At 57.1% G+C, this 24,306-nt stretch overlaps 1 protein-coding gene across 5 annotated transcripts in view; it reads right to left on the bottom strand.

Annotated features, from left to right (window-relative positions):
- The window catches only part of CAMSAP3 (calmodulin regulated spectrin associated protein family member 3), a 35,961-nt gene extending 19,777 nt beyond the window's left edge, over window positions 1–16,184 (bottom strand). For 3 of the 5 annotated variants that reach the window (XM_038378553.2, XM_038378554.2, XM_043506253.1), the window contains exons 1-2: window positions 15,889–16,184; window positions 2,108–2,373 (exon numbers count right to left, since the gene is read on the bottom strand). In XM_038378553.2, the coding sequence (XP_038234481.1) occupies window positions 2,108–2,373; window positions 15,889–16,036 (414 nt within the window). In that variant the 5' untranslated portion in view covers window positions 16,037–16,184. Of the gene's footprint in view, window positions 1–1,785; window positions 1,796–2,107; window positions 2,374–15,000; window positions 15,007–15,888 lie in introns of those variants that run through there. The other 2 variants (XM_038378555.2, XM_043506254.1) reach the window with 2 other exon arrangements.
- Between the last annotated feature and the right edge of the window lie 8,122 nt (window positions 16,185–24,306).

Genomic DNA, 24,306 nt, shown 5'->3' with positions numbered 1-24,306 from the left:
TTGGAGAAGTTTTAACCTAAGCTGGTAAAAATAAGCTTAGAGGTTTTTTCATGCAGGTTCCCACATCTATACCCTAGAGCTCAGAGTGGGGAAGGAACCTTGACAGCCTAAACCAGGCAGGACTGGGACACTTATAGCAGGTTCGTGCCCTGATAGCGCCCCTAGGGGCTGGGCTAGACAGCTGGGTCTGGGACTTGCAACCCACCCCACAAAATCCCTGTCCAGGAAGCCCAGCCCAAAGGGCAAGGGAGCCCTGCCCAGAGCTGCCCACTCCTGGAGTCAGGGCTGAGGAAGGCTCCTCCCGCTCATCCTCCACCATCACTCCCTCCCAGCAGGGCTGCCCTCTACGGCCCCATCCCAGCAGTCATCCCAGCCCGGCTATCGACCCCATGCCACGACAGCTCCCGTTGGCAGCAAGCCAGCCGCTCCTCACCCCCCCCCCCGGCTCTATGGAGCAGCCTCTAATCCCCATTGCCAGCTCCCCCTCAGCACAGGGGAGAAGCCAAAAAGAGCCCAGTGTCCCCCCTGCCAATACCCCAGCTCTCCCGGGGTGCCCATCCCCACCTGCAAGGGCAGCAGGTCCCAGAGCCAGCTCCCTGGGGCATCAGGCCTCGAGACAGGCACCAGGAGTCCAGGACTCGGTGCCACCATTGAGCGCCACCCACACCCTCCCAGGGCAGCCCGGCTATCAGAGCACCCTGCTGGGGGCACGCAGGAGAGCCTGCCACATGGCTGCAATTCCCCCGCGCCTCCACCCAGAGCAGTGTGTGGCCCAGAGAACTGGGTTGTGCTCTCGCCGTGCCCTGCACAAATGCTGCCCTCCCCCACCCCGGCTCTGAACAGGCCATCTATATATGGCACGCATGCGCGCACACACACACACACACACACACACACTCTCCCAGCCTGAGCCAGAGCCCTACGGCCAGATCACCAGGGCAGCATTAATAGCAATCCGAGCACAGCTTGGCAAGCCACAATCTCATCAGGCACCTGCTGGCAGAGCCACGCCAACAGCTGGGCCCCCAACCAGCCCACAGAGGCAGGTTTATAATTCCAGGCTACAGGAGCAGACTCCCCTCCCCCCAAAATTACCCCTGGATTTAAGCAGGCTGGCAAGACCCTCCCCCCCACAGCCTCTGGGACTTATCCAGCCCAGACAGCAGCTGCTCATGGCAGAGCTGATCTGGACTTCCCAGAGCCCCCGGCTAGTGCCACCTTGGGGCCCCCCAGTCAGGAGCCCTGCACTCACAGCCCCACACGCCAGGGATTGCCTACAAATAGCACATACACCCCACCCCTCCAGACAGCATTAACCCTGCACAGGGCACCAGCCCCCTCTGCTTTTTACACCTGGACACCCAGCAACCTAGCCCAGCCTGAAGAGAGGAGGGGGCCCCCCTCTCTGGGTTTGAAAGTCCCGCCCAGCGCACACAACAGGCAGGGCCCCCAAGTCAGCACCCAGCCTGCAGATAGGTCTCTCCCGCCCCCTTCCCCGAGGGTGGTTCAGGTGCCAGCCAGGATCCCAGCTCATAAAGGCCCCGCCCAATGCCAATGCACTTCCCAGGCCTGTGCCCAGTGCCTGTGGGGGGAGGCGGCAGCCAGGATGGGCAGAGAATGGGGGCAGACCTGCCCAATCCAGGGTGCCTGCTCCCTCCCCGCAAAAAATGCATCAGCCTTCCCTGGTGCTGGGCTCATGCCCTTCCCCCTAAGAAGCCTATTCCAGGGGCACTACAGCTCCCACTCCCTGCCCTGGCAGCATCTGCCCCTTCCACCTTCCAGCACATGGCCTGGGCTCCAAGCACCCTCCTATCCTCGGCCAGCCAAGGCCCCACTGGGCACCTCCCACAACCATGCACTGCCCTGGGTGTCCAGGCACCTGGCACCACAGGGCACCCCGCAGCAGGCACTCCCTCTCCACACAATGCATAGAAAGGTCCCTGGACAGGACATACCCCTGGGGTGTCTCCCTGTGTGGGGTAAGGGGCAGTCTGGAAGCTGCCTCCCCCAGCTGTTTGGAGGACCCTAGACAGACCCCCCCCATTACTGCACTGGAACATGCACCCCTGAAGCAGTCACCAGAAGGTCCCCCCCACCTGGCCCTTACCATCTTGATGGGTTTCTGGCGCAGGTCGGCCTCCTTAACAGCCTTATCCTGGTAGGTGGGGGCCAGGCCATGGCGCCCCAGCAGCGCCAGCAGGGCGGCATTGTCCTTGGGGGCAGATGCAGCCACATCGTCGGGGGGCAGCACCTGGCGGCAGGCCCGGCAGTAAATGTCTGAGGAGAGCAACAGGCGCGTCACAGGTGGCTTGATGTGCTCCTGCTCGTACTGGTCCGTGTAGAAGGGATCACGCAGCTCCTCTGGCACATTCTCTGCAAGGAGAAGGGGGTGAGGAGCTGATGGGGTGGCCCCTTACTCACCCAGAATCCCCATAGATCTCCCATGGCTCCCCATTCACCCAGAACACCTCACTTACTATCCCCCCAACAGCCCCTCACAGCTCCCCCATGCCCCAAATGGTCCACCCCATTCACAGCCCCCTGAATCCCCATGGCCTCCCCATTGGCCAATTCCCATGGCCCCCTTTCCCTCCACAGCCCCACTCACCAAGCCCCCAAACTCTTCCCATGATACATTCCCCCCTATAGGGACACTGGAGAAGGAAAGGGTTTTCCCCAACAGTCAGTTCTGGAGAAGGAAACCCCCAGCCCCTGTGGGGCCCAACAGCAGCAAGCCTGGCCCCCACCCTGATTCCCAGCTCCCAGACAGGAGCTGCCCCCCCCCCCACATGGTGCCTGTATAGACATGTCCTGGGATATGAGAAGCAGGGGCCGACACATCTTCCCATGGGCCATGGCCCTGTTGCCTCCCTCGCCCAGAGCTGCCAGGGCGTCAGGCAGAGGCGGATGGAGCCGACAGGGTTCCCAGGCATGGGGAGGGGCGGGCAGGTGCATCGGAATGGGGGGGGAGTCACTCCCAGGGACAGGAAGGGCATAGCAGCCAGCATGAGACAGAGCACAGGGGGATGATCCCAACCCTCACAGCCCCCCAGAGCACACCCACAGCCCAGTCAGCCCATCCAGCAGCAGGGAGCCCCAGGACAACCTGGTTCTTTGGCTTCCCCTCAAACAGCAGCCAGGAGAGACTGCTGCAGACTGGCTGAGGTGGAACCCACTCCCCACCCGGCCAGAATGGGCCCCAGCCCAATTATGGGAGAATCCCCACAAGCAGTGCAGTGGCCATGACACCACTGGGCTGCTCCAGCCCTCCCATTGCCAGCCCAGTCACTGCCTCAGTAACCACAAGGGGGGCTCCACCAAGACTGAGACAGGCTTACCTGGGACCCAGTGACAGGCAGCAAGCTCTCCCAGGAAGGGTTGAGACCCACTGGCCCCACTCTGCTCCTGGGGGCATGGAGCAGGCAGTGCTCTGTACTGCTACCCCTCAGACATGAGTTCAACTCTAACACTTCCATGTGCTGTCATCTTGGATCTCACTATGGTGGGCCATGAGAGAGCCAAGAGCTCCCAGCCATTTCCATGATGACCAATTCCAGAGTCCTTGTGCCACCCCATCCCCAACAGCAGGGCTGAGCCAGCACCCCTAGCCCCTCCTAACACAGTGCCCAGAGGGCAGGCAGAAGCAGCAGCCAGTCACCTTCCTAGGAGGCCCCTCAGCTGCTAGGAACAATCCCTTTGCACCAGCCTGATCTGGGGCACTTTGGAGTGCCCCCCTTGCTGGCCATGGAGCTGGTACAATGCCCCCCCGCCACCCAATGCAGTGCTCAGGGGTTAGTCTTTGCTCTGATGGCACACGCATTCCAGGTGCTCCTGCCTGGAACCCCTGCCCACTTTGCCATGGGCACCCCCAGTGTAGGCACCGCCTGGCTCCCCCACACCATGAGTTACCCCACACCCCCAGAGCTGGGATGCCAGGATGTTCACACACCTCCTGCAACTGTAATCCTCAGGCAGGAGCCATTAACGGGGGTGGGGGAAGGGAAACCAGCCAGGCCGGCTGCTCCTGGCCCTGGGCCCAGCCCCAGCAGACTTGTTGGTGTCACCCCACAGCGCCACACTGGGAACTTGCAGGACAGATCCTGGAGAACTTCCCTGGGGGTTCAGTTCCCAAGGAGGCAGCATCACAAGCCCCATCTCTTCTGGGGGGGGGGGCTGCTGGCTGGAGAGCAGCAGGGAGGGGGGCTCACTCACTTACCCCAGGCTCACCAAGATGCAGAGGGAATTCAGCCAGCCCAGATTCGTTGGGATTAATGGAACCTGGGACATGGGTGCAGAGGTCACTGTGCCAGCCCCTTGCCTCAGATGGATACTGGGGCAGGGGGAATCACTGGGCACAGAGACACCAGGCCTATATTAGGGGGAATGGCACTAATCAATAACCCAGATAGCGCCACAGCTCCCACCAGCTTCAACAGGTTGTTCTCAATAGGCCAGCCTGGGAGCCAGGACTCATGGGTTCCATTGCCAGCTCTGGGAGGAGGCTCTAATGGGTTACAGCAGGGGAGCTGGGGGTCAGGACTCCTGGGTTCTCCCTCTGGCTCTGCCCCACTCACTGATGACTCCAACATTTATGTCCAAGGTGACATAAGGGGGGCAGGGTGCACATAGAATATCAGGGTTGGAAGGGACCTCAGGAGGTATCTAGTCCAACTCCCTGCTCAAAGCAGGACCAACCCCAACTAAATCATCCCAGCCAGGGCTTTGTCAAGCCTGACCTTAAAAACCTCAAAGGAAGAAGATTCCACCACGTCCCAAGGTAACACATTCCAGGGTTTCACCACCCTCCTAGTGAAAAAGTTTTTCCTAATATCCAACCTAAACCTCCCCCACTGCAACTTGAGACCATTACTCCTCATTCTGTCATCTGCTACCACTGAGAACAGTCTAGATCCATCCTCTTTGGAACCCCCTTTCAGGTAGCTGAAAGCAGCTATCAAATCCCCCCTCATTCTTCTCTTCTGCAGACTAAACAATCCCAGTTCCCTCAGCCTCTCCTCAGAAGTCATGTGTTCCAGTCCCCTAATCATTTTTGTTGCCCTCCGCTGGACTCTTTCCAATTTTTCCACATCCTTCTTGTAGCGTGGGGCCCAAAACTGGACACAGTACTCCAGATGAGGCCTCACCAATGTCGAATAGAGGAGAACGATCACGTCCCTCGATCTGCTGGCAACGCCCCTACTTATACATCCCAAAATGCCTTACCCCTTACAGTCCCCTCTCCCTCCCACACAAAGAGGCAGGAAGAGATGGGCCCTCCTGATGCCGTTTTCTATGCAGAAAGGACGTAAAACATGAGATTTGTGCACCAGCTCCCACACCACCACGAGCATGTGTGTACGCGCACACACACACAGGGGACAACGACATTCTTGAGCAGGGAGAGTGCCCCCCATCCCCAGGGAACAGGTGGAGCAGCCCACACAGCTGAGTCAGCATCACCTGATGGCAGAGTCCCTGCTGCACACGGGACTTGCAGCTCCAGCACAAAGACACCACGCCCCCCTGTGGCACTGTGCCCACAACACCTGCCTGCCCCTCCAGCAGCCGACGCTGGGAACAGCCAGATCCCAGAATGGGGTGGGGGTGAGTGTGGGTGCAGACACCCCAGCCCCCAAGGCATAGTTATGTAATCCCAGTTTAGCACAATGGGGCTCAGCCCCACTACACATCACGCCCCACAGCAGGATCTCTGCTCTGGATTAAAGGAGCTGTGTGCAGGAGTGAGGGGAGGAAGGAGCAGACTGGGATTAAGGGGCCCTGGTTGTGATAGCGGGGGGCTGCAGGGCTCAGACACTGGTTCCCAAGCAGCTCCTGATGTCTGAGATTCGCAGAGCCCGGCTCAGAGGGGCAGAGTGGGGAAGGTCCAAGGGCAGGGCAGCCTCAGGGGAGGGAGAACAGGCCTGTGACAGCCACAGCAACACACCCTGGCACAGGGCCCCTGGGACCCCACTGAGGCTGGGTGGAAAGGGAGGGTGAGCGGCAGAAATCAACATAAAGGGCCTGCGTGACAGAGCTGGGGGGCTAGAGTGCATAGCCCTTCTCCTGTCCTTTGGGGTGACTGGCCGGAGGTTCCCTATGCTGACCTCAGCAGGAACCCACTGGTTGTGGGGCTCCGATAACAGCCCCCAAGGGATCAGTGTGGAGCTGCCAACAGCAGCAGAGAAACAAAGGTCCAAACCCAGGGAGTCAGGACTCCTGGGTTCTCTGGGAGCCCTGCCCCCTGCCACTGGGACCTTCCTCCACTCCCTATCCTAAACAGCTGGGCAGCTGCCACATTCCACCCCAGAGGTGGCTGCCTCCCTGCACCGGGAACTCCATGATAGTGCTACCAGCCCTGGTGATGCAAGCCAGTGAGCTAATCCAGCCCCGTTGCCTGAGCCGCTTATCTGGGCAAGGCTGTGAGGAGAACACAGCAGCGCTGGGTCGGCGCCAGACCTCCCTCACCCCCGGGGAGCCTGCCCGGCTATATCTTGGATAAGCACAGCTGGGAGGCAGCCCCTCCACCAGCCTGTCAGGCGTGCAGATGGGAGTCACGCACATTCAGCTGCCCAGAGGTGGGAACCAGGGGTACACCCCACACAGAGCACCCCAAACACCCGCTCTCTGCTGTGAGAGCGGGGGGTGGGCGGAACTGCTCTGAGCACCAGGAGAGAATCCCAGGGGAGGGGGGCGGGGAGGTGAAGGGAACAGTCTCCAAGGCCCCAGGCTGGGCCAGGCTGCAGTGGGGGCTGGGACCAGGGCATGGTGCCACCCAGCCTACTGGAGACCATGAAGCAGGGACACAGCCCGCAACGTATGTCCAGAGCTGGCCCAGCCCCTTAGGCCTGATGTCAGGGATCCCTGCAGAGCCCCCACAGCTGGAGGAGGCCGATAGGCTCCAAGGCCAGAAGGGACCACTGTGATCATCCAGTCCAACCTCCCAGATAGCCCAGGCCCCAGGACCACCCGGTTCATCCCCCTGCAGGCTAAAGCAGGGTGGAAAGAGAAAGCGCCAGCCTTGCTGTAACACCCAGCCAGCGACAGAGAATCCCCCACGCTCTGGGGGATCTGGTCCCTCCTTAGTAAAAACATGCACCTTATTCCTAGGCTGAACTTGTTCCGCTTCAGACTGGCTGGGGGGGGGGGAGCTTTTTCTGCTAGACGGACGAGCCCCTCAGCCAATAGCTGTTCCCCAAGTAGCAACTCAGACTGGGATCAAGTCACCCCTTAACCTTCTCGTTGTTTAACTAGATTGAATTCCTAGAGTCTATCACCACTGGGCACCCCCCTGAGACTCCCCTCACATGGGGCAGGAGGTACTGGCACAAGCAGACACCCACAGGCCTCTCTTACCCCCACCCTGGCTCAACCCCTAGCTGCCAAAGCACTGGGACCTGCAGCCACCACCGCAGCATATCTACATCACCAAATAAGAGCCCATGGCGTGCACGCCACCAGGCAGAGCTGCACAGGACACGAAGGCCCCTGCACGCACCCTCCCAGCAACTCGGGGCCAGCCCCTGGCCATGTCCTGGAGATGGCAGCCTGGTGTTCCTGCTCCGGAGGTGCCAATGCCTCGCATGCAGCCAGGTCCAGAGAAAGGCCCTGATCCTGGGGCTGTGAGCATCGCTGCCAGGGGGGTTCCTGACCTACATGCTGCCCCCATCTCCAAAGCCAGGCCCCAGGGAAGGATGCAGACTGTACTGCATCCCATGCCCAGCTGCTGGCCTGGTCACTCATAGGGCATGCCAGTGGCAGGTAGACCCACACAGCACCTGCACCCAGGACATGCCACCAGCTTCACGGTGGGAACGCTTGTGCACTCATCCAATGGGAATGCTATTGTGGGACTTTCCCGACCAATCAGCCAAGGCACAGACAGAACTGGCTGGAAACGTGGTACCTAGTGGGATGGGCATGGCACAACCTCCATGCCCCAGCCTGGAAAGCAGCAGCCTCCCACAGGACCCCAGAAGCCCCTTCCATTCCCCCCAGCACCCAAGAGGCCCCTATTTCCCCACCCGAGGACTGGCATGATAGGGGATCGGGGTGGGGAAATAGGGATAATGGTAAACGACTGGGAGACAAGCAAAGAGGGGGTGTTTAGATACATGCCTAACTCCCAGCTCCCGACTCTAACCCACTAGACAATGCCCTGCCCCCACCACACCAGCCAAAATGCCTCCCAGCACAGCTTCCCCATGAGATGCCAGCTTCTCCACCCCACAGGGACTTCCTCTATTCCCTTCCCCGCTCCATCCAACACCCGAACTGCAGCAGCTAAGTGCTCTCCCACCGCAATAGGGTGGGGAATGGGGGTATTGGACCCATACCCAGGGAGCAGCATGGAGGCCTTTGTCAACAGCAGGGGGTGTGACCAGCAGAGCCCAAATCCCCCCAAAGCCAAACCCAGGCAGAGGGTGGTCACCACCACCCCACTCCTGCCAGGGAGAAAATCAGGCCCATCCCCTCAGGGACCCTCAAACCAGCCACCTACATTTGACAAAGAGCAGGCAAGAGGACAAGGAAGAGGAAATTCCCCACAAATCAAGTCTCCTCCCCCATGTACTCTGGATTCTCGTCCCTTCCTTGCCCCACACACTTCAGACTACAGCTCATTTCTCCCCACATAATCCAGATTGCCCAGTCTCCCTCTTCCTCCTTCCACCCTGTGATCGGGGATCTCCTGGCCCATACCTACCTCCACTGCACATAATCCAACCCCCTCTGCTCTCCCTACCTCCTATATCCTAGGCTTCCCCTGCCCAGGCCCCTGGAGCTTTCCTAACCTGTCTCAGTACCTGCCCCTCAACCCCTATAATCCAGAACACAGCCCCCCCCCCATCCCTTTGCCTCCACCTTCCCGCCCCCACCCGTATAATCCAGATCCCCCTCTTCTTCCCAGGTGTGCATGCATGCACACACACCCCCAGTGTACCTGCCCTCCCTCTCCAGCACTCCCTCCGGCCCCCCAGCACTCAGGAGGCAGGTGCCCGTGCCTGGGGAGCCACGACACAAGACTTTGGGGGCCTGCATGGGTGCACATGATGTGAGACACCCAGCCGCTTGGTAGGAGCCAGGCTTGAAACCCAGCTCCAAGGCAGGGGCAAGGCCCCCGGAGACAACGGGCCCCAACAAGCCATGCCACCTGATGGCTCGGGGCCAGGTACAGCAGGGCCTGCTGGGGCCTTCAGTCCATGCAGGACGAGTGTCTGGAATTATGTTAGCTGGGGTAAGATAGGGCACATCCCTCCTGCATCCAGTGCATCAGGGCATCAGCTGAGCCTTAGTGAGGGGATCAGGAAGGAAATCTCCCAAGCTGGGATGGGCTGGCACAGTCCAGACATGGGCCTGGGGGAGAAGGCACCCCCTGCTCCCACCCCACAGCAGGGCCTGCTCAGAGCTGGAAGCCCAGGCTGCAGGGACCAGCATGCTGTGCTAGGAGTAGGGGCAGCAGCTGGGCACCAAGAACTGGAGGTGGCGCCAGCAAATAGGAGGTGTGGGCAACCAGAGGCAGAGGACATGGTGGCTGTGGAGGCCCAGGGGTTAAGGCAGCAGCAGGACTAGTTGAGAGCGGTTGCACATAGCTGACCAGCCAAGATTAGAGAAAAATATAGGTGGAGTGGCTCTCCCTTCCCCCACCCACCCACCCACCCACAACAACAAGGGGCCAGCACCCTCAAGATCTGGACTCCTGAGAGCTGGCAGCCTGGGGCAGGGCATTGCTGGGAGACAAGGCTGACAGGACCCGTCTACACTAGGGAAGGAAGCTGCAACAAGCTACTCCCTGCAGTGCCTGCACATCTTCCCCCAGTGGGGTCCCAGGCTGGCTCCAAATATGGGGACCACCCATCCCTAATGGGGCAAGACAGTCCTGTACATTCCAAGTCCTGGCCCCAGGCTAAATGACTCTTGGACAGCATTTGTCCTGGATTCCCTGCGGAGCCGCTCTGCGCCTGCCTCATGCTTGGGGGCAGCACCAGCCTCTTCCTGGTGGGGTGGAGGGCCCAAGGTGGGTTTTTGCCCCCCATTGCCATGCAGCCCCACCCCCTGCTCCTCCTCTTCCCCCCGGAGGCCCCATTCTTGGCCAGGCCAGAAGCCAGAACTGGGCAGTAGGAAGAGCCACTCACAGAGTCTGGGCCGCTGTGGGGAGTGCCAGACCCTGCATCTGCCCTGGAGGAGGTGGGGAAGGACATGGACCCACAGTGGGACCAGAGCCTACCTGGTAGAGAAGGGCAGCGCCTCCCATTGGGGAAGTACCCTGAAGCCCTGCTCCTCACCAGAGATCTGGGATCCCAGATGCACCGCTGCTGCCATTGCCAGGGCACCGGGACATCACGAGGAAATGAAGGACCATTGGGATCTCCTGTACAGCACGGGCCAGAGACCTGCCCCAAGCTAATTCCTAGAGCAGAGCTTTTAGAAAAACCTCCCATCTTCATCTAAAAATAGTCAGTGACGGAGAATCCCCCACAACCCTCAGTAAACTGTGCCAACAGCTAGTTACTCCCGCCATTAAAAACGTACACCTTACCTCCACTCTCAACATGTCTAGCTTCACCTTCCACTCTTTGGATAGGGTTAGACCTCTGTCTGCTAGGCTGAAGAGCCCAGTATTAAATAGTTTTGCCCATGTAGGTACTTGTAGACTCATCAAATCACCCCTTAGCCTTCTCTTTGTTAAGCTGAATGTAGTGATAGACTCAAAGAGCTCAGTCTAGGGCAGCTTTCTGATCCTTTAATCATTCTCATGGCTCTTCTCTGACCCCTCTCCAATTTACCAACATCCTTTGTGAATTATGGGCACCAGAGCCGGACACAGGATTCCAGTAGCAGTTACACCAGTGCCAAACAAAGATAAAATATCCTCTCAACTCCAACTTGAGATTCCCGTTTATGCATCCCAGGATCGCATTAGCCTTTTTGGCCACAGCATCACACTGTGGGCTTACGTTCAGCAGATGATCCACCATGACCCCCAGTCACTGCTTCCCAGGACAGAGCCTCCACCCTGCAAGTCTGGCCTACGCTCTTTGTCCATAGATGCCTGTGTTTACATTTAACCAGATTAAAAGGCAGATTGTTTGCATGCGCCCAGTTTACCAAGCACTCCAGATCGCTCTGAATCAGTGACCTGTCTCCATTGATGAAGAGCAGCAGCCCCAGGGTGAGGGAGTCAGGGGCTACCTCTCCCACACCACAGTCCTTCTCCAGGTTGGGCAAGGCAGAGACAGCAAAGACTCAACAGACCCCAGCCACGCTGGGGTAGCCACAGGGGTGGTGGGAACTTTTCCCCCACTGGTCTCTGTCCCTTTGCACTGAGAAGGTACGCAGAAGCCCAGTCCCCCCCAGAAGGAGCCAGACTATGTAGGGAAGGGGATGTGGGTTACAGAGATACCCACCTCCATTGGTAGCACCCCAAATGGACTGGCTCATGCCACAGTCTCCCTGCGCCCCACCCCCATCACCCACCTCCCTCCAGCAGATGCGAGAGCCTCCCCCAGCACAGGTCTCTAGAGAGGCTCGGCAGGAACGCCCCTGCAAACAGTGCAGTGGGGAGGGGGGGAAGGTACAACAGGCATCAGGGGATGCAGCTGGGGTCAGTGTGATCGGGGGGCAGACTGGCTCTAGGGTGGGACCTGAGCACATACCCAGGCACTTCGCCCTGGCAATCCCAGCCTGCCCAGATCATAGCCGAGACCGGTTTGCTCCCCTTCCCAGCCTTCCCACCGCAGCAATTCAGCATCCAGGAGTCCCCGCCCCTGCCTGAATCACCAGCTTTGAACATGGCGTTGGAGCAGCTGGGCCAGGATCCTGTCAGGACTCGTCTGGTGCTCATGGTGCTGCCTGGTCCCTGCAGGCCTCGCTGTCCCCCAGGGCGGCTGTGCTAGCACAGGCCACACCCCTGCCCCAACAGGGTCCTTCTGGGATGGAGACAGGGTCTTGCAATGCCTGTGACACCTCTGAACAGCCAGTAGAGTTTGCAGACTTTGATGGGAATCTCTGTAGTTCCAACAGGCAGGACCCCTTGTAGGGGCTACCGCTGGAGCCTTGGCCCATTGAGCCACGCTTAATTGAAAGAGTGGCGAGAACAATTTTGGCCTTTGGGGCACAGTGGGGTGTAGTGGCACCAGCTCCACACTGGGAGTCAGGATTGCAGGGTTCAATTCCCAGCTCTGCTACTGACCTGCTGTACAGCGGCACTCTGTGCCTCAGTTTCCCCTCCACACTTTACGTACTGGGAGCTCTTTGGGGCACAGACTGTCTCTTATTCGGGATCCATGCAGTCCTGGGCCCAATGGAGCCCCTTAATCTCAGCTGGGGGAGCCCACACAGTAGCCAGTGCAACAGCTCCCCCCACCCCCTCAGGCAGAACCTGCAGGCCCTCCTGTCAGACACCAACAGCGACTACCAGGGCCTTGCATACCCACCACCCAGCTCCACTGGGTCTGTAGCGCTGTTAGGACCTGACTCACTCCACAGCCAGTCCAAAACCCATCCGGGCCTCAGTGCTGGAATGCAGACAGCACTGGGGCATGCAAACTGGGCGCCATGTGTGCGTTCCCAGCTCAGGTCGGCAGGGCTGCCGGCAGGTGTCGGCATTGCCAGGGCTGAAGATAAGCATGCTTTCCCAGCAGGGCCCTGGACTATGAACCTGGCGCTGCCCCACCAGGGCCACCCTGGCCTGGGTCCAAAGCAGATGATGCAGCCTCCCTGCTTGGGCTGTTTATGTGTGACACAGAAGGGCAGGGACAGGGGGAACCTGTTCTCAGCTGGGCCCCCTCCCTCGCACCACATACAGCATCAGGCTGGTGAACTCTGCACCCTGCCCTGACCCTACTGTCATCAACTTCATCCTGCCCCACACCCCACAACACCCAGCTGGGGCAGGACCTGCCTTCACTTCCTCTGAAGTGAAGAGCCTCACCCCAGAGCCAGCTGCATTCTAGCAGTGAGTGAGTAACTCCCGCACAGAGCAGGCCACAGGCCGCTAGCTCTTTGTTCTCCTATGGCCTTGGCAGCGCTCACCCAACAGAGAGCCAGCCCCTAGTCCAGAAGCATTCGCATGGGCTGCAGATCTGCCTTCAAGCCCTCCCACATTACTTCCAGGTCAGCAGTATCAGCCTAACGTCCCCCCTCCCCCTAGGCTGGCTGCTTAGTAAGTGGGGCTTCCCTCCCTCCTCACCATGTGCCTGCGACACAGGACTCTTAGCACCCACCCCAATGGGGGATGCACTGCCCCCTCCCAGCTCCTTCTGCCACCCCTCCCATTCCCAGCCACACAGCACTAGGAGGGGAAAGGAATTCCCCCATCAGCCAGCCAGTGTGTGGAGGAGATTTGGGGGGGCCCCACCCTATCCCCAGCCTGTGTGAAAGAGGGCTGCTCCCAGCCAGACATCTGGGGCGGATCAGAGGCCAGGCAGAGGCAGGAGAGCCCCATAGCTGACTGGGAGCCAGGAGCTCAGGGGAATGGGGTAGAAGACACTATTCTGGGGGGCTGAAGGATCAGAGAGCCCCGAATGGGAAGGTTCGCTTGCCCCTCACTACCACCACCCAAAGTTGATCCCCGGGCCTCCTGGAACATCAGGTCAGACAGCTTGGTGCAGGACCCCACAGAGAGAGGGGGGAGACACCCTATAGCCCAACTGATCCCAGTCCCATGCTGCCCTGCCAAAGGGGCCCAGGGGGAGGGGATGGTGTTGGGTAAGGGCAGGGGAAGCCCCCACACCCTGGATCTAGGAGCCAGCACATGAGGCCTAACCCCACTGATGAGATGGGACAATTTGGGTTCCGCATGAAGCTCCCACCCAGAGGGGACCCCTCCACATCTCAGATTCAGTCTCTGGGCCCCCAGGCAATGTCTGCAATCACTCCTCACTCACAGTCTGGCCAGCCCGGGCTTCGTTGAGCTGCATTTCCAGGGCAGGTGCCAGCACTAGCCAGGTGCCCTGGGCACAGGGACACATCCTGGAAGGCTGGCAAGCCAACTGCCTCCCCATGAGGTCACATCAGTAGCTAGGGCAGGCTAGCAGAAGCCCCATTGCTGGAGACAGCACCCCAGAGCACTGCAGACAATTCCCTCCCCCAATTGGGCTTTTCCAGCTCCAGCGTCATCATAGAGAGATAAAGGTTTGACAGCGACACCTGCCAAGGCCACCGGACACAGCCAGTATCACAGCCTGGCAGGGCGGGGCACAGCACCAGCCAGCTGCCCACAGCCCTGGGCACGCAGCAGCAGCAAGCAGAGGGTTAAAGCAGCGCCATGCACACGTCACCACGGCTCCCACCACCCAGGGCCTGCCACTGCAACAAAAGGGCCTCAGCACTCCGGGAGACAATACAGAGCAGCCCAAGGGCTGGAGATTAAGGTGCTGGGGGTGTCGGGCACAGCAGCCCCCTCTACCCATCCAAGATAAGACACAAACAGAGGAACAAACATGGCCTTCAGTCAAAACCCTTCGACGGCCAGGTCCTTTCCACCCTGCCGCCACCGGGAGAGACACCTGCCCACCCAGGGCCTCAGGAAGAGCCAGCCAGGGAGAGAAAAATACATGGAGATTAAATCCCAGCCCTTCTGTATCCCCCCCACTCCACCCCCTCCAATCACAGGGAAGGCCTGGGAACAGATTGCAGACAGGGCTGGGGGGATAGACCAGCACACACAACCCCCTCACACCCACTCCCCATCTTCCTGAATATTCAGACAGTCCTTTCATATGTCGCAGCTGCCGGGAGGGAGGGTCTGCACTGCAGGTGACAGACCCATACTTGTAGCCACCACCCCCCCGCCACACACACACACCATGTAGCCCTATCCCTGGTGCAACACAACCCACCAGAGCCAGAAAAAGCCCCTCTGGGCACTGAGATGGAGGGCAAAAACTCCAGCCTATTGTTCAGGCTGGGCGTTTACAGATGCCAGGCCATACAGCAGGAGCTCCCGGAAACAAGGGCCCTGCTAGGGAGAGGCATGGCAGGGTTATGGCACAGGGGAGGGACCCCTCTTTGCCCCCAGCTCTGAGCAGGCAGGTGAATGGAGCTGGGGGACTCCCTCCCTTCCCCCTCCCTCCAGAAAAAAGAGAAACCCCATCAACCCCACTGCAGCAGCTAAGTGCTCTCCCACCACAATAAGGTGTGGAATGGGGGTACTGGACATCTCCCCCACCCCACAAGGGACCCATCCCCAGGGAGCAGCATGGAGGCCTTTGTCAACAGCAGGGGGTGTGACCAGCAGAGCCCAAATCCCCCCAAAGCCAAACCCAGGCAGAGGGGTGGTCACCACCACCCCACTCCTGCCAGGGAGAAAATCAGGCCCCTCCCCTCAGGGACCCCCAAACCAGCCACCTACATTTGACAGAGAGCAGGCAAGAGGACAAGGAAGAGGAAATTCCCCACAAACCAAGTCTCCTCCCCCATGTACTCTGGATTCTCGTCCCATCCCCCCCTTCAGACTACAGCTCATCTCTCCCCCCATAATCCGGATTGCCCAGCCTCCCTCTTCCTCCTTCCACCCTGTGATCGGGGATCTCCTGGCCCATACCTACCTCCACTCGACATAATCCAACCCCCTCTGCTCTCCCTACCCCCTATATCCTGGACTTCCCCCTCCCGGGCCCCCGGAGTTTTCCAAACCTTCCTCAGTACCTGCCCCCACAATCCCTATAATCCAGAGCTCCCTCTGCCCCCCAGCCCCATATCATCCAGATCCCCCTCTTCTTCCCAGGTGCACCCCCCGCCCCGTGTAGCTGCCCTCCCTCTCCAGCACCCCCTCCAAGCCCCCTATAATGCAGAACCCCCCCAGCCAGATCCCCAGGCCCCTCTAGCTCCACCAACCCCGCATACTCCCGATCCCCCTTTCCACGCCCCTCCCCTGCCCCCCAGCGGTACCTGCGCCCCCGTAGCCCTTGGCCAGCGCCCAGGCCAGGCTGGCGGCGCTGCGCGCCCGGGGGAAGTCGTACTGATCCAGGGGCTTGATCTCGGGCACCAGGAAGCTTTTCCTCATCGCCGCGGCGGCAGCGGGGGCGGCGGCCACCATGGCCCGGCTCAGCAGCCCCGCTCCATGGGGTAGGGGGCCGGCGCCCCGCCTGCGGCTGCGGCTGCGGCTGCGGCTGCTGCACAAGCGGCCGGCCGCGAACGCATCCCCGGCGCGTCTCCGCCTCCAGCCCCGGCCGCGGCGGCTCCCAGGTGGCGAGCCCGGCGCCCGCCCCCCATGTGATCCCGGCGGCTGTCACTCAGCGCGGGGGGCGGGGCTCGCGGCCAGGTAATTGCCCTAGGCGGGGCGGGGGCAAAAGCGAGGGGGCATCCACGTCCCGCCCGTGCAGCCGCCCCACGCCTGGTGCCAGCCTCTGCCCGCACTGGGGCGAAAGGCTGGGAGCCAGCCGGGGGGCTCTGCAGAGCCATCCGCCCCCCCCCTCCAGCAATGGGGCTCTGCAGACCGATCCGCCCCCCCCCAGCAATGGGGCTCTGCAGACCGATCCGCCCCCCCCTTCCAGCAATGGGGCTCTGCAGACCGATCCGCCCCCCCCTCCAGCAATGGGGCTCTGCAGACCGATCCGCCCCCCCCCAGCAATAGGGCTCTGCAGACCGATCCGCCTCCCCTCCAGCAATGGGGCTCTGCAGAGCCATCCGCCCCCCCCTCCAGCAATGGGGCTCTGCAGACCGATCCGCCCCCCCCCTCCAGCAATGGGGCTCTGCAGAGCCATCCGCCCCCCCCCAGCAATGGGGCTCTGCAGACCCATCCGCCTCCCCTCCAGCAATGGGGCTCTGCAGAGCCATCCGCCCCCCCCCCCCGAGCAATGGGGCTCTGCAGAGCCATCCGTCCCCCTCTCCAGCAATGGGGCTCTGCAGACCCATCCGCCCCCCCCGAGCAATGGGGCTCTGCAGACCCATCCGCGCCCCCCCAGCAATGGGGCTCTGCAGACCTATCCGCCCCCCCCCCCCCCGAGCAATGGGGCTCTGCAGACCCATCCGCCCAGCAATGGGGGGCTCTCGCAGAACCATCCACTCAGCTCCCCCGCACATATAGGGAGATGGATGCACCCGCCCCCCACTGCTGCTGTCTGGGCCGCGCATGTTGGGAGGAAAAAAGCCACTTCATTCTGCGGGGAAGAGACACAAAGGGGCTGCGGGCGGGGAACAGCTCCAAGGCGCTGCGGCCTCGGGCTGGGCTGGGCTCGGCCCCCGCCTCAGGGTGTACGAGAGAGATCCCCCTCCCCCCGGTGTTTGTGTGTGTGTGTGTGTGTGTGTGTGAGAGAGAGATCCCCCTCCCCCCGGTGTTTGTGTGTGTGTGTGTGTGTGTGAGAGAGAGAGAGAGAGATCCCCCTCCCCCCGGTGTGTGTGTGTGTGTGTGTGAGAGAGAGAGATCCCCCTCCCCCCGGGGTGTGTGTGTGTGTGTGTGTGTGTGTGAGAGAGAGAGATCCCCCTCCCCCTGGTGTGTGTGTGTGTGTGTGTGTGAGAGAGAGAGATCCCCCTCCCCCCGGTGTGTGTGTGTGTGTTTGTGTGTGTGTGTGTGAGAGAGAGATCCCCCTCCCCCCGGTGTGTGTGTGTGTGTTTGTGTGTGTGTGTGTGAGAGAGAGATCCCCCTCCCCCCGGTGTGTGTGTGTGTGTGTGTGTGTGTGTGTGTGTGTGTGAGAGAGAGACCCCTCCCCCCGGTGTGTGTGTGTGAGAGAGAGAGAGAGATCCCCCTAACCTCCCCCCATATGTGTGTGTATGAGAGAAAGAGATTCCCCTACGCTCCCCCTCCGTGTCTTTGTGTGTGTGTGAGAGAGAGAGAGGTCCCCCTAAGCTCCCCCGTGTGTGTAAGAGAGAGAGAGAGATCCCCCTACACGCCCCTCCCCCGTGTGTGTGTGTGAGAGAGCGATCCCCGTGTGCTCCTCCTGTCTCTGTGTGTGTGTGTGTGTGTGTGTGTGTGTGTGAGAGAGATATCCCCCTACCCTCCCCCCGTGTCTGTGTGTGTGTGTGTGAGAGATCCCCGTATGCTCCCCCGGTGTATGTGTGTGTGTGAGAGAGAGAGAGATCCCCCTACACTCCCCTCCCCCCATGTGTGTGTGAGAGAGTGATCCCCGTATGCTCCTCCCATGTCTGTGTGTGTGTGTGTGAGAGAGAGAGAGAGAGATCCCCCTCAGCTCCCCCCGTGTGTGTGAAAGAGAGATCCCCTCCCCCCGTGTGTGAGAGAGCGATCCCCCTACGCTCCCCCTGTGTCTGTGTGTGTGTGTGAGAGAGAGATCCCCCTAAACTCCCCCAAGTGTGTGTGTGAGAGAGAGAGATCCCCCTACACTCCCCTCCCCCATGTGTGTGTGAGAGAGCGATCCCCGTATGCTCCCCTCGTGTCTATGTGTGAGAGAGAGATCCCCCTATGTTCCCCCCACAGTGTGTGTGAGAGAGAGAGATCCCCCTAACCTGCCCCACTCTGTGTGTGCATGTGTGTGAGAGAGCGAGAGATCCCCCATGCTCCCCCATGTGTGTGTGTGTGTGTGTGTGTGTGTGTGTGTGTGTGAGAGAGAGAGATCTCCCTACTCTCCCCCCATGCATGTGTGAGAGAGAGAGATCCCATGCACTTCCATATGCAGTGTTTGAGATCCCCCTATGCCCCCACATTTGTGTGTGTTTCTGTGATTCCCCTTACACTCCCCATGTGTGTGAGAGAGAGACCCCCCTACACTCTCCATGTGTATGACCCTAATATACTCCCAATGTGTGTGTGTGTGTAACCCTCCTCATGTACGAATGACTGCCCCACCACCAGGCTCCCCTGTGTGTGTCTGTGTGAGACACCCCTACGCTCTCTCCATCACTGCGTGGGGGGGGGTTGTGTCACACTAGTGCACACTCAGCCTGGCCCAAGGGCCTGTATGTTACATGAAGCACCCAGACAATGACTGCAGGGCTGGGGCCTTGCTGAATTTGGTGTGGAAATACACCCATGCAAAATAGCTGAGCTGAGCTGCCCAGCAGGGAGCTGTATGCCAGCTCTGTTCCACACACACACACACCCCGACACATATACTTGGGGTGCAGGACCAGGGGTCAAAATCAGTGCCAGGGCCCCTCCCCTAACTGCCACATTCTACAGCAAGAAGAAAAACTGCACGGTCTTTAAATGGCCCGTGGGGCAGGGCCATAGTAACCAGCACCCCGTGGGACAGGGCTATAGTAACCAGCACCCCGTGGGGCAGGGCCATAGTAACCTGCACATGGCAGGGCAGGGCCATAGTAACTCAGCACCCTGTGGGGCAGGGATATAGTAACCCAGCACCCCGTGGGGCAGGGCTATTTTTCCAGTGCTCAGAGGAGTAAGTTACATAGCAAGGGCTGTGCAGGGGACTGAGCCTGGCTTTCCAGCATTCCAGGCCAGGCCTTTGCCATGTCTTCTCTGCACCCGGGGAGGGGGGCTTGCAGGTGGAAGCATTTATTTGCCTGAAATTGGGTATCAGGCTTGGCTCCCCACCTGCCACATCCAGCATTTATTTTATTTGTGTCTTCAGATGTTTATTCCTTCACCCTGTGCCCAGGCTGTGAATTGATGGCTGGGCACTGTACTGCAGAGCAAACACATGAGTTCAAACAAATTAACTCTCTGGTTGGCTGATGAAAAAACAGTCAAGGGGAACTCAAGCATCCTGATGCCCTTTCTCTGCTCTAACTACTGCACCCTCTCCCCTTACAAAGATGGGATAGAACCCAGGAGTCCCAACTCCCTGCTCTAGCCTCTAGACCCTGCTCCCCTCCCAGAGCCAGGGATAGAACCTAGGAGACAGGCTGCCCAGCCCTCTCTGCTCTCTGCACTAGATCCCACTCCCCTCCCAGAGCTGGGAATAGATCCCAGGAGTCCTGATTCCAACCTCCCACATGCTAACCACTAGACCGCACTCCTCTCCCGGTCATGTGTAGTTATAATCCCTTCCAGGGGCCCGATCCTGCACTCCTGAACCAATGGGAGCCTGAGCAAGCTCTCTGTGGAGGATCCATCATCAAAGCGCATGGGGCCTGATCTAGCAAATACACCTCCCCTGGGAACAGCCTTGCTGTCTGCAGTGGAAAAGCAGCTCAACCTGGGTCTTTTGTGGGCATTGGCAGGATTGGGTTTGTCACATGCTCCCCATGGAAAATAAAATGAAACCTGTGAACTGGGGTGGGGCAGCCCTCAGGGCCCCCAATAAATGACTGGGAATGGGAGAGCTCCCAAGGCCAGGGCTCAGTCCGCGTCCATGAAGCACCTCCCAGAGCCACTGCCTCCCAGCTGTATTACAATATGTACGGCAGCCTCCAACAGGGAAAGGCCTGATCTGCTTGCAGGAGCACTTACACTAGCACATGTGTGGACATGCTTAATCCAGATTGATCTAGCCGTCTGAAACAACTTCAGCTAAGCCACTCTAACGGCCTGTCTATACTTAAAATGCTGCATCGGCGCAGCTGTGCCATGGTAGCACTTTAATGAGGACCAGGGGTGGCTCTAGCAATTTAGCCGCCCCAAGCAGTCGCTGCCAAATTGCCACTGGTGCTAGAGCAGCGGAGCTGCTGCCAAATTGCCACCGCTCTTGGATGGAAGAGCTGCCGCCAAATTGCCACCGCAGGACACGGACTGTCACCCCATTCTGACTGCCAACCCAAGCACCTGTTTGGAAAGCTGGTGCCTGGAGCCGGCCCTGATGAGGACACTCTGTGCCACCAGAAGAGAGCTCTCCCGAAGCATAGTTAATCCAATTCCCCGACAGGCGGTAGAAGCGTTCCTGACATAGAGCTGTCTACACAGAGGGTTAGATTGATGTAACTATTTTTCTTAGGGGGGTGGATTTTTTTTATCCAGCCTGTTCTTAAAAACCTCCAGTGATGGGGATTCCCAATCTCCCTTTGAACCCTGTTCCAGAGCTTAATTACTCTTATTGTTAGAAAGTTTTTCCTAATATTGAACCTAAATTTTTCTTGTTGCAGATTAAGCCCATTACATCTGTCCTACCTGCAGTGGACATGGAGAACAAATGACCACTGTCCCCTTTATAACAGCCCTTCACATATTTGAAGACTGCTATCAGGTTCCCCCTCAGCCTTCTTTTCTTAAGACTAACCCTGCCCAGTTTTTGTAACTTTTCCTCATACATCAGGTGTTCTAGACCTTTAATCATTTTTGATTCTCACCTCAGGACTGTCTCCAATTTGTCCACGTCATTCCAAAAGTGGGGCACCTGGAACTGGACACAGGACTCCCGCTGGGGCCTCCCCAGTGCCGAATAGAGTGGGACAATTTCCTCCTGTGTCTTACATAGGACTCTCTTATTAATATACCCCAGAATGATATTAGCCTTTTTCACAACTACATCACACTGTTGATTCATATTCAGTTTGTGAGCCACTATAATCCCCAGATCCTTTTCAGTCGCAAAGGTACCTATCCAGTTTTCCCCATACTGTAGTTATGCATTTGATTTTTCCTTCCTAAGTGTAGTTCTGTGCATATGCCTTTATTGAATTTCATCTTGTTGATTTCAGACCAATTATCTAATTTGTCAAGGTTGTTTTGAATTCTAATCCCCTCTTCCAAAGTGCTTGCAATCCCTCCCATCTTGGTGTCATCCACACATTTTTAAGCATACTCCATTATCCAAGTCATTAATGAAAATATTGACTAGTACCAGACCAAGGACTGACCCTTGTGGGACCCCACTAGACATGTCTGTGACGTTGCACCCCGTAATGCTTTATAGAAATATGCTTATGAGTGTAAATATGACATAACTGGAACAGATTTTATGCTAGATATGCCATGTAACATATCTCTGCAAAGGTTATAATCTACTGGATATATTCATCCTATTTGTTTGCAAGTGTCATTTTTGTATTAATGTATGAATATTGGCTATGTACTTTGATTTTAAGTAGCCTCAGTGAAGCATTTGGTCAGCTTCTTGAGAAAAGACTATTCTCAGTAAGTGCCCAATCAAGAAACACTTAAGCTGACAATGAACTTTGAGAGATGCCAATCCACATCTGAGCTTTCCTGGGAATGTGGCATTGGCCTGTAAAGAACTGAGTCATGCATGGACATGTAACTTGCCCATGTGACTCCAAAACTCCATCTTGCAGCTGGATTCTGTATAGCAGAGGAGAAGGGGTTTCCAATACGACAAGAGAGAGACTATATAAGCCCCTGGGGAAACCCCTTCATTTTGTCTTCAGCTGGCTCAAGAGATAGACTCTCCACCCCCAAAGGATACCTGAAAGAAACTGGAACAATGGATGGTAACTACAGGGGTGTGAGTGATTGCTGGACCCAGACTAGGAGTAAGTCTAGTCTGAAAAAGAGGTTTATTGGAACATCTCTGAGGGTGAGATCTACCTGCATTTAGTTTTTTACTGTATTAGGCTTAGATTTGTGTGTTTTATTTTATTTTGCTTGGTAATTCACTTTGTTCTGTCTGTTGTTACTTGGAACCACTTAAATCCTCCTTTTTGTATTTAATGAAATCACTTTTTACTTATTAACCCAGAGTATGTATTAATACCTGGGGAGCAAACTGCTCTGCATATCTCTCTATCAGTGTTATACAGGGCGAACAATTTATGAGTTTACCCTGTATACGCTCTATACAGGGTAAAATGGATTTATTTGGGGTTTGGCCCCCATTGGGAGCTGGGTATCAGAGTGCTGGAGACAGGAGAACTTCTTAAACTGTTTTCAGTTAAGCCTGCAGTTTGTGGGGGACGTGGTTCAGTCTTGGATCTGTGTTCGCAGCAGGCAAGCGTGTCTGGCTCTAACAAGGCAAGATACTGAAGTCCCAAGCTGTCAGAGAAAACAGGCTCAGAGGTAGTCTAGGCACATCAGGTGGCAGTCCCAAAGAGGGTTTCTGTGACCCTATCCGTCACAATGTCCTCTCACTTTGACAGCGAACTATTGATAACTACTCTGAATACAGTCTTTCAACCAGTTGTGCACCCACTTTACAATAATTTAATCTAGACTATACTTCCCCAGTTTGCGTATGAGAATGTCATGTGGGACTGTCAAAAGCCTCACTAAAATCAAGATATATCAGGTCTACTCTTTTCCCCCCTACCACTAGGCCAGTAGCCCTGTCAAAGAAGGAAATTAGTTTGGTTTGCCATGATTTGCTCTTGACAAATCTGTTCTGGCTATCCCTTAATGCTACTATTTTCTAGGTGCTTAGAAACTGATTGTTTAATCATTCGTTCCAGTATCTTTCCAGGTATCGAAATTCGGCCTGAGGGGCATAGTGGCAGGAGTAAGGGAAGCAGTAAGCACAGGCATGGGAATTCAGAGCCCTGGGACAATACTGGGAATATCTGAGCTGATAAAGGTGTCATTTTGGGAGATAAACAAGTGATTTAAGGAAAGAGTGAGAAGTTAACTCTGCAGAGGCTAGAGGGAATTGAACGGTTGAAAGATGAGAAAATGTTAAAGAGGGAAGGTATTTTAGGAAGAGAATTCTTGGTTTCTTTGCAGCCATTCTGAAGGAAAATGGGCCCTTTTCCAAAGGAATGGTCTGTAAATAATAACTGCAGAAGGCAGAGAAACAATCTGATTTAAATCATTTGACGATGGACAATTTAGTCAAAATCACTAAAAGAACATAAGGGTTTTCCATTGGAACTTAACTGCATCCATATGCATAAAAGGGAATGTAATCTGTGTACAGCTGTGTAAAAATAATTAAAGCAGTGCAAGGGATGTTAAGAAAAAGTGTGTGTGTGTGTCTGTGTCAGGTTTCAGAGTAGCAGCCGTGTTAGACTGTATCCACAGAAAGAAAAGGAGTACTTGTGGCACCTTAGAGACTAAAATTTATTTGAACATAAGCTTTCATGAGCTACAGCTCACTTCATCGGATGCATGCAGTGGAAAATACAGTGGGGAGATTTTTATATACACAAAGAACATGAAACAATGGGTGTTACCATACAGACTGTAACAAGAGTGATCAGATAAGGTGAGCTATTACCAGCAGGAGGGGTAGGGGGGGAGAACCTTTTGTAGTGATAATCAAGGTGGGCCATTTCCAGCAGTTGACAAGAACATGTGAGGAATAGTTGGGGGGTAGGGGGGAATAAACATGGGGAAATAGTTTTACTTTGGGAGTGGATGGGTCATTACACAGTCTTTATTCAAGCCTAAGTTAATTGTATTCAGTTTGCAAATTAATTCCAATTCAGCAGTCTCTCGTTGGAATCTGTTTTTGAAGGTTTTTTGTTGAAGAATTGCCACTTTTAGGTCTGTAATCGAGTGACGAAAGAGATTGAAGTGTTCTCCGACTGGTTTTTGAATGTTATAATTCTTGATGTCTGATTTGTGTC

This window comes from Dermochelys coriacea, chromosome 20, assembly GCF_009764565.3.
Source record: "Dermochelys coriacea isolate rDerCor1 chromosome 20, rDerCor1.pri.v4, whole genome shotgun sequence".
Taxonomy (NCBI): Eukaryota; Metazoa; Chordata; order Testudines; family Dermochelyidae; genus Dermochelys; species Dermochelys coriacea.
The sequence above is the reverse complement of the archived record's forward strand: the minus strand, read 5'-3'. Positions and strand labels throughout refer to the sequence as shown.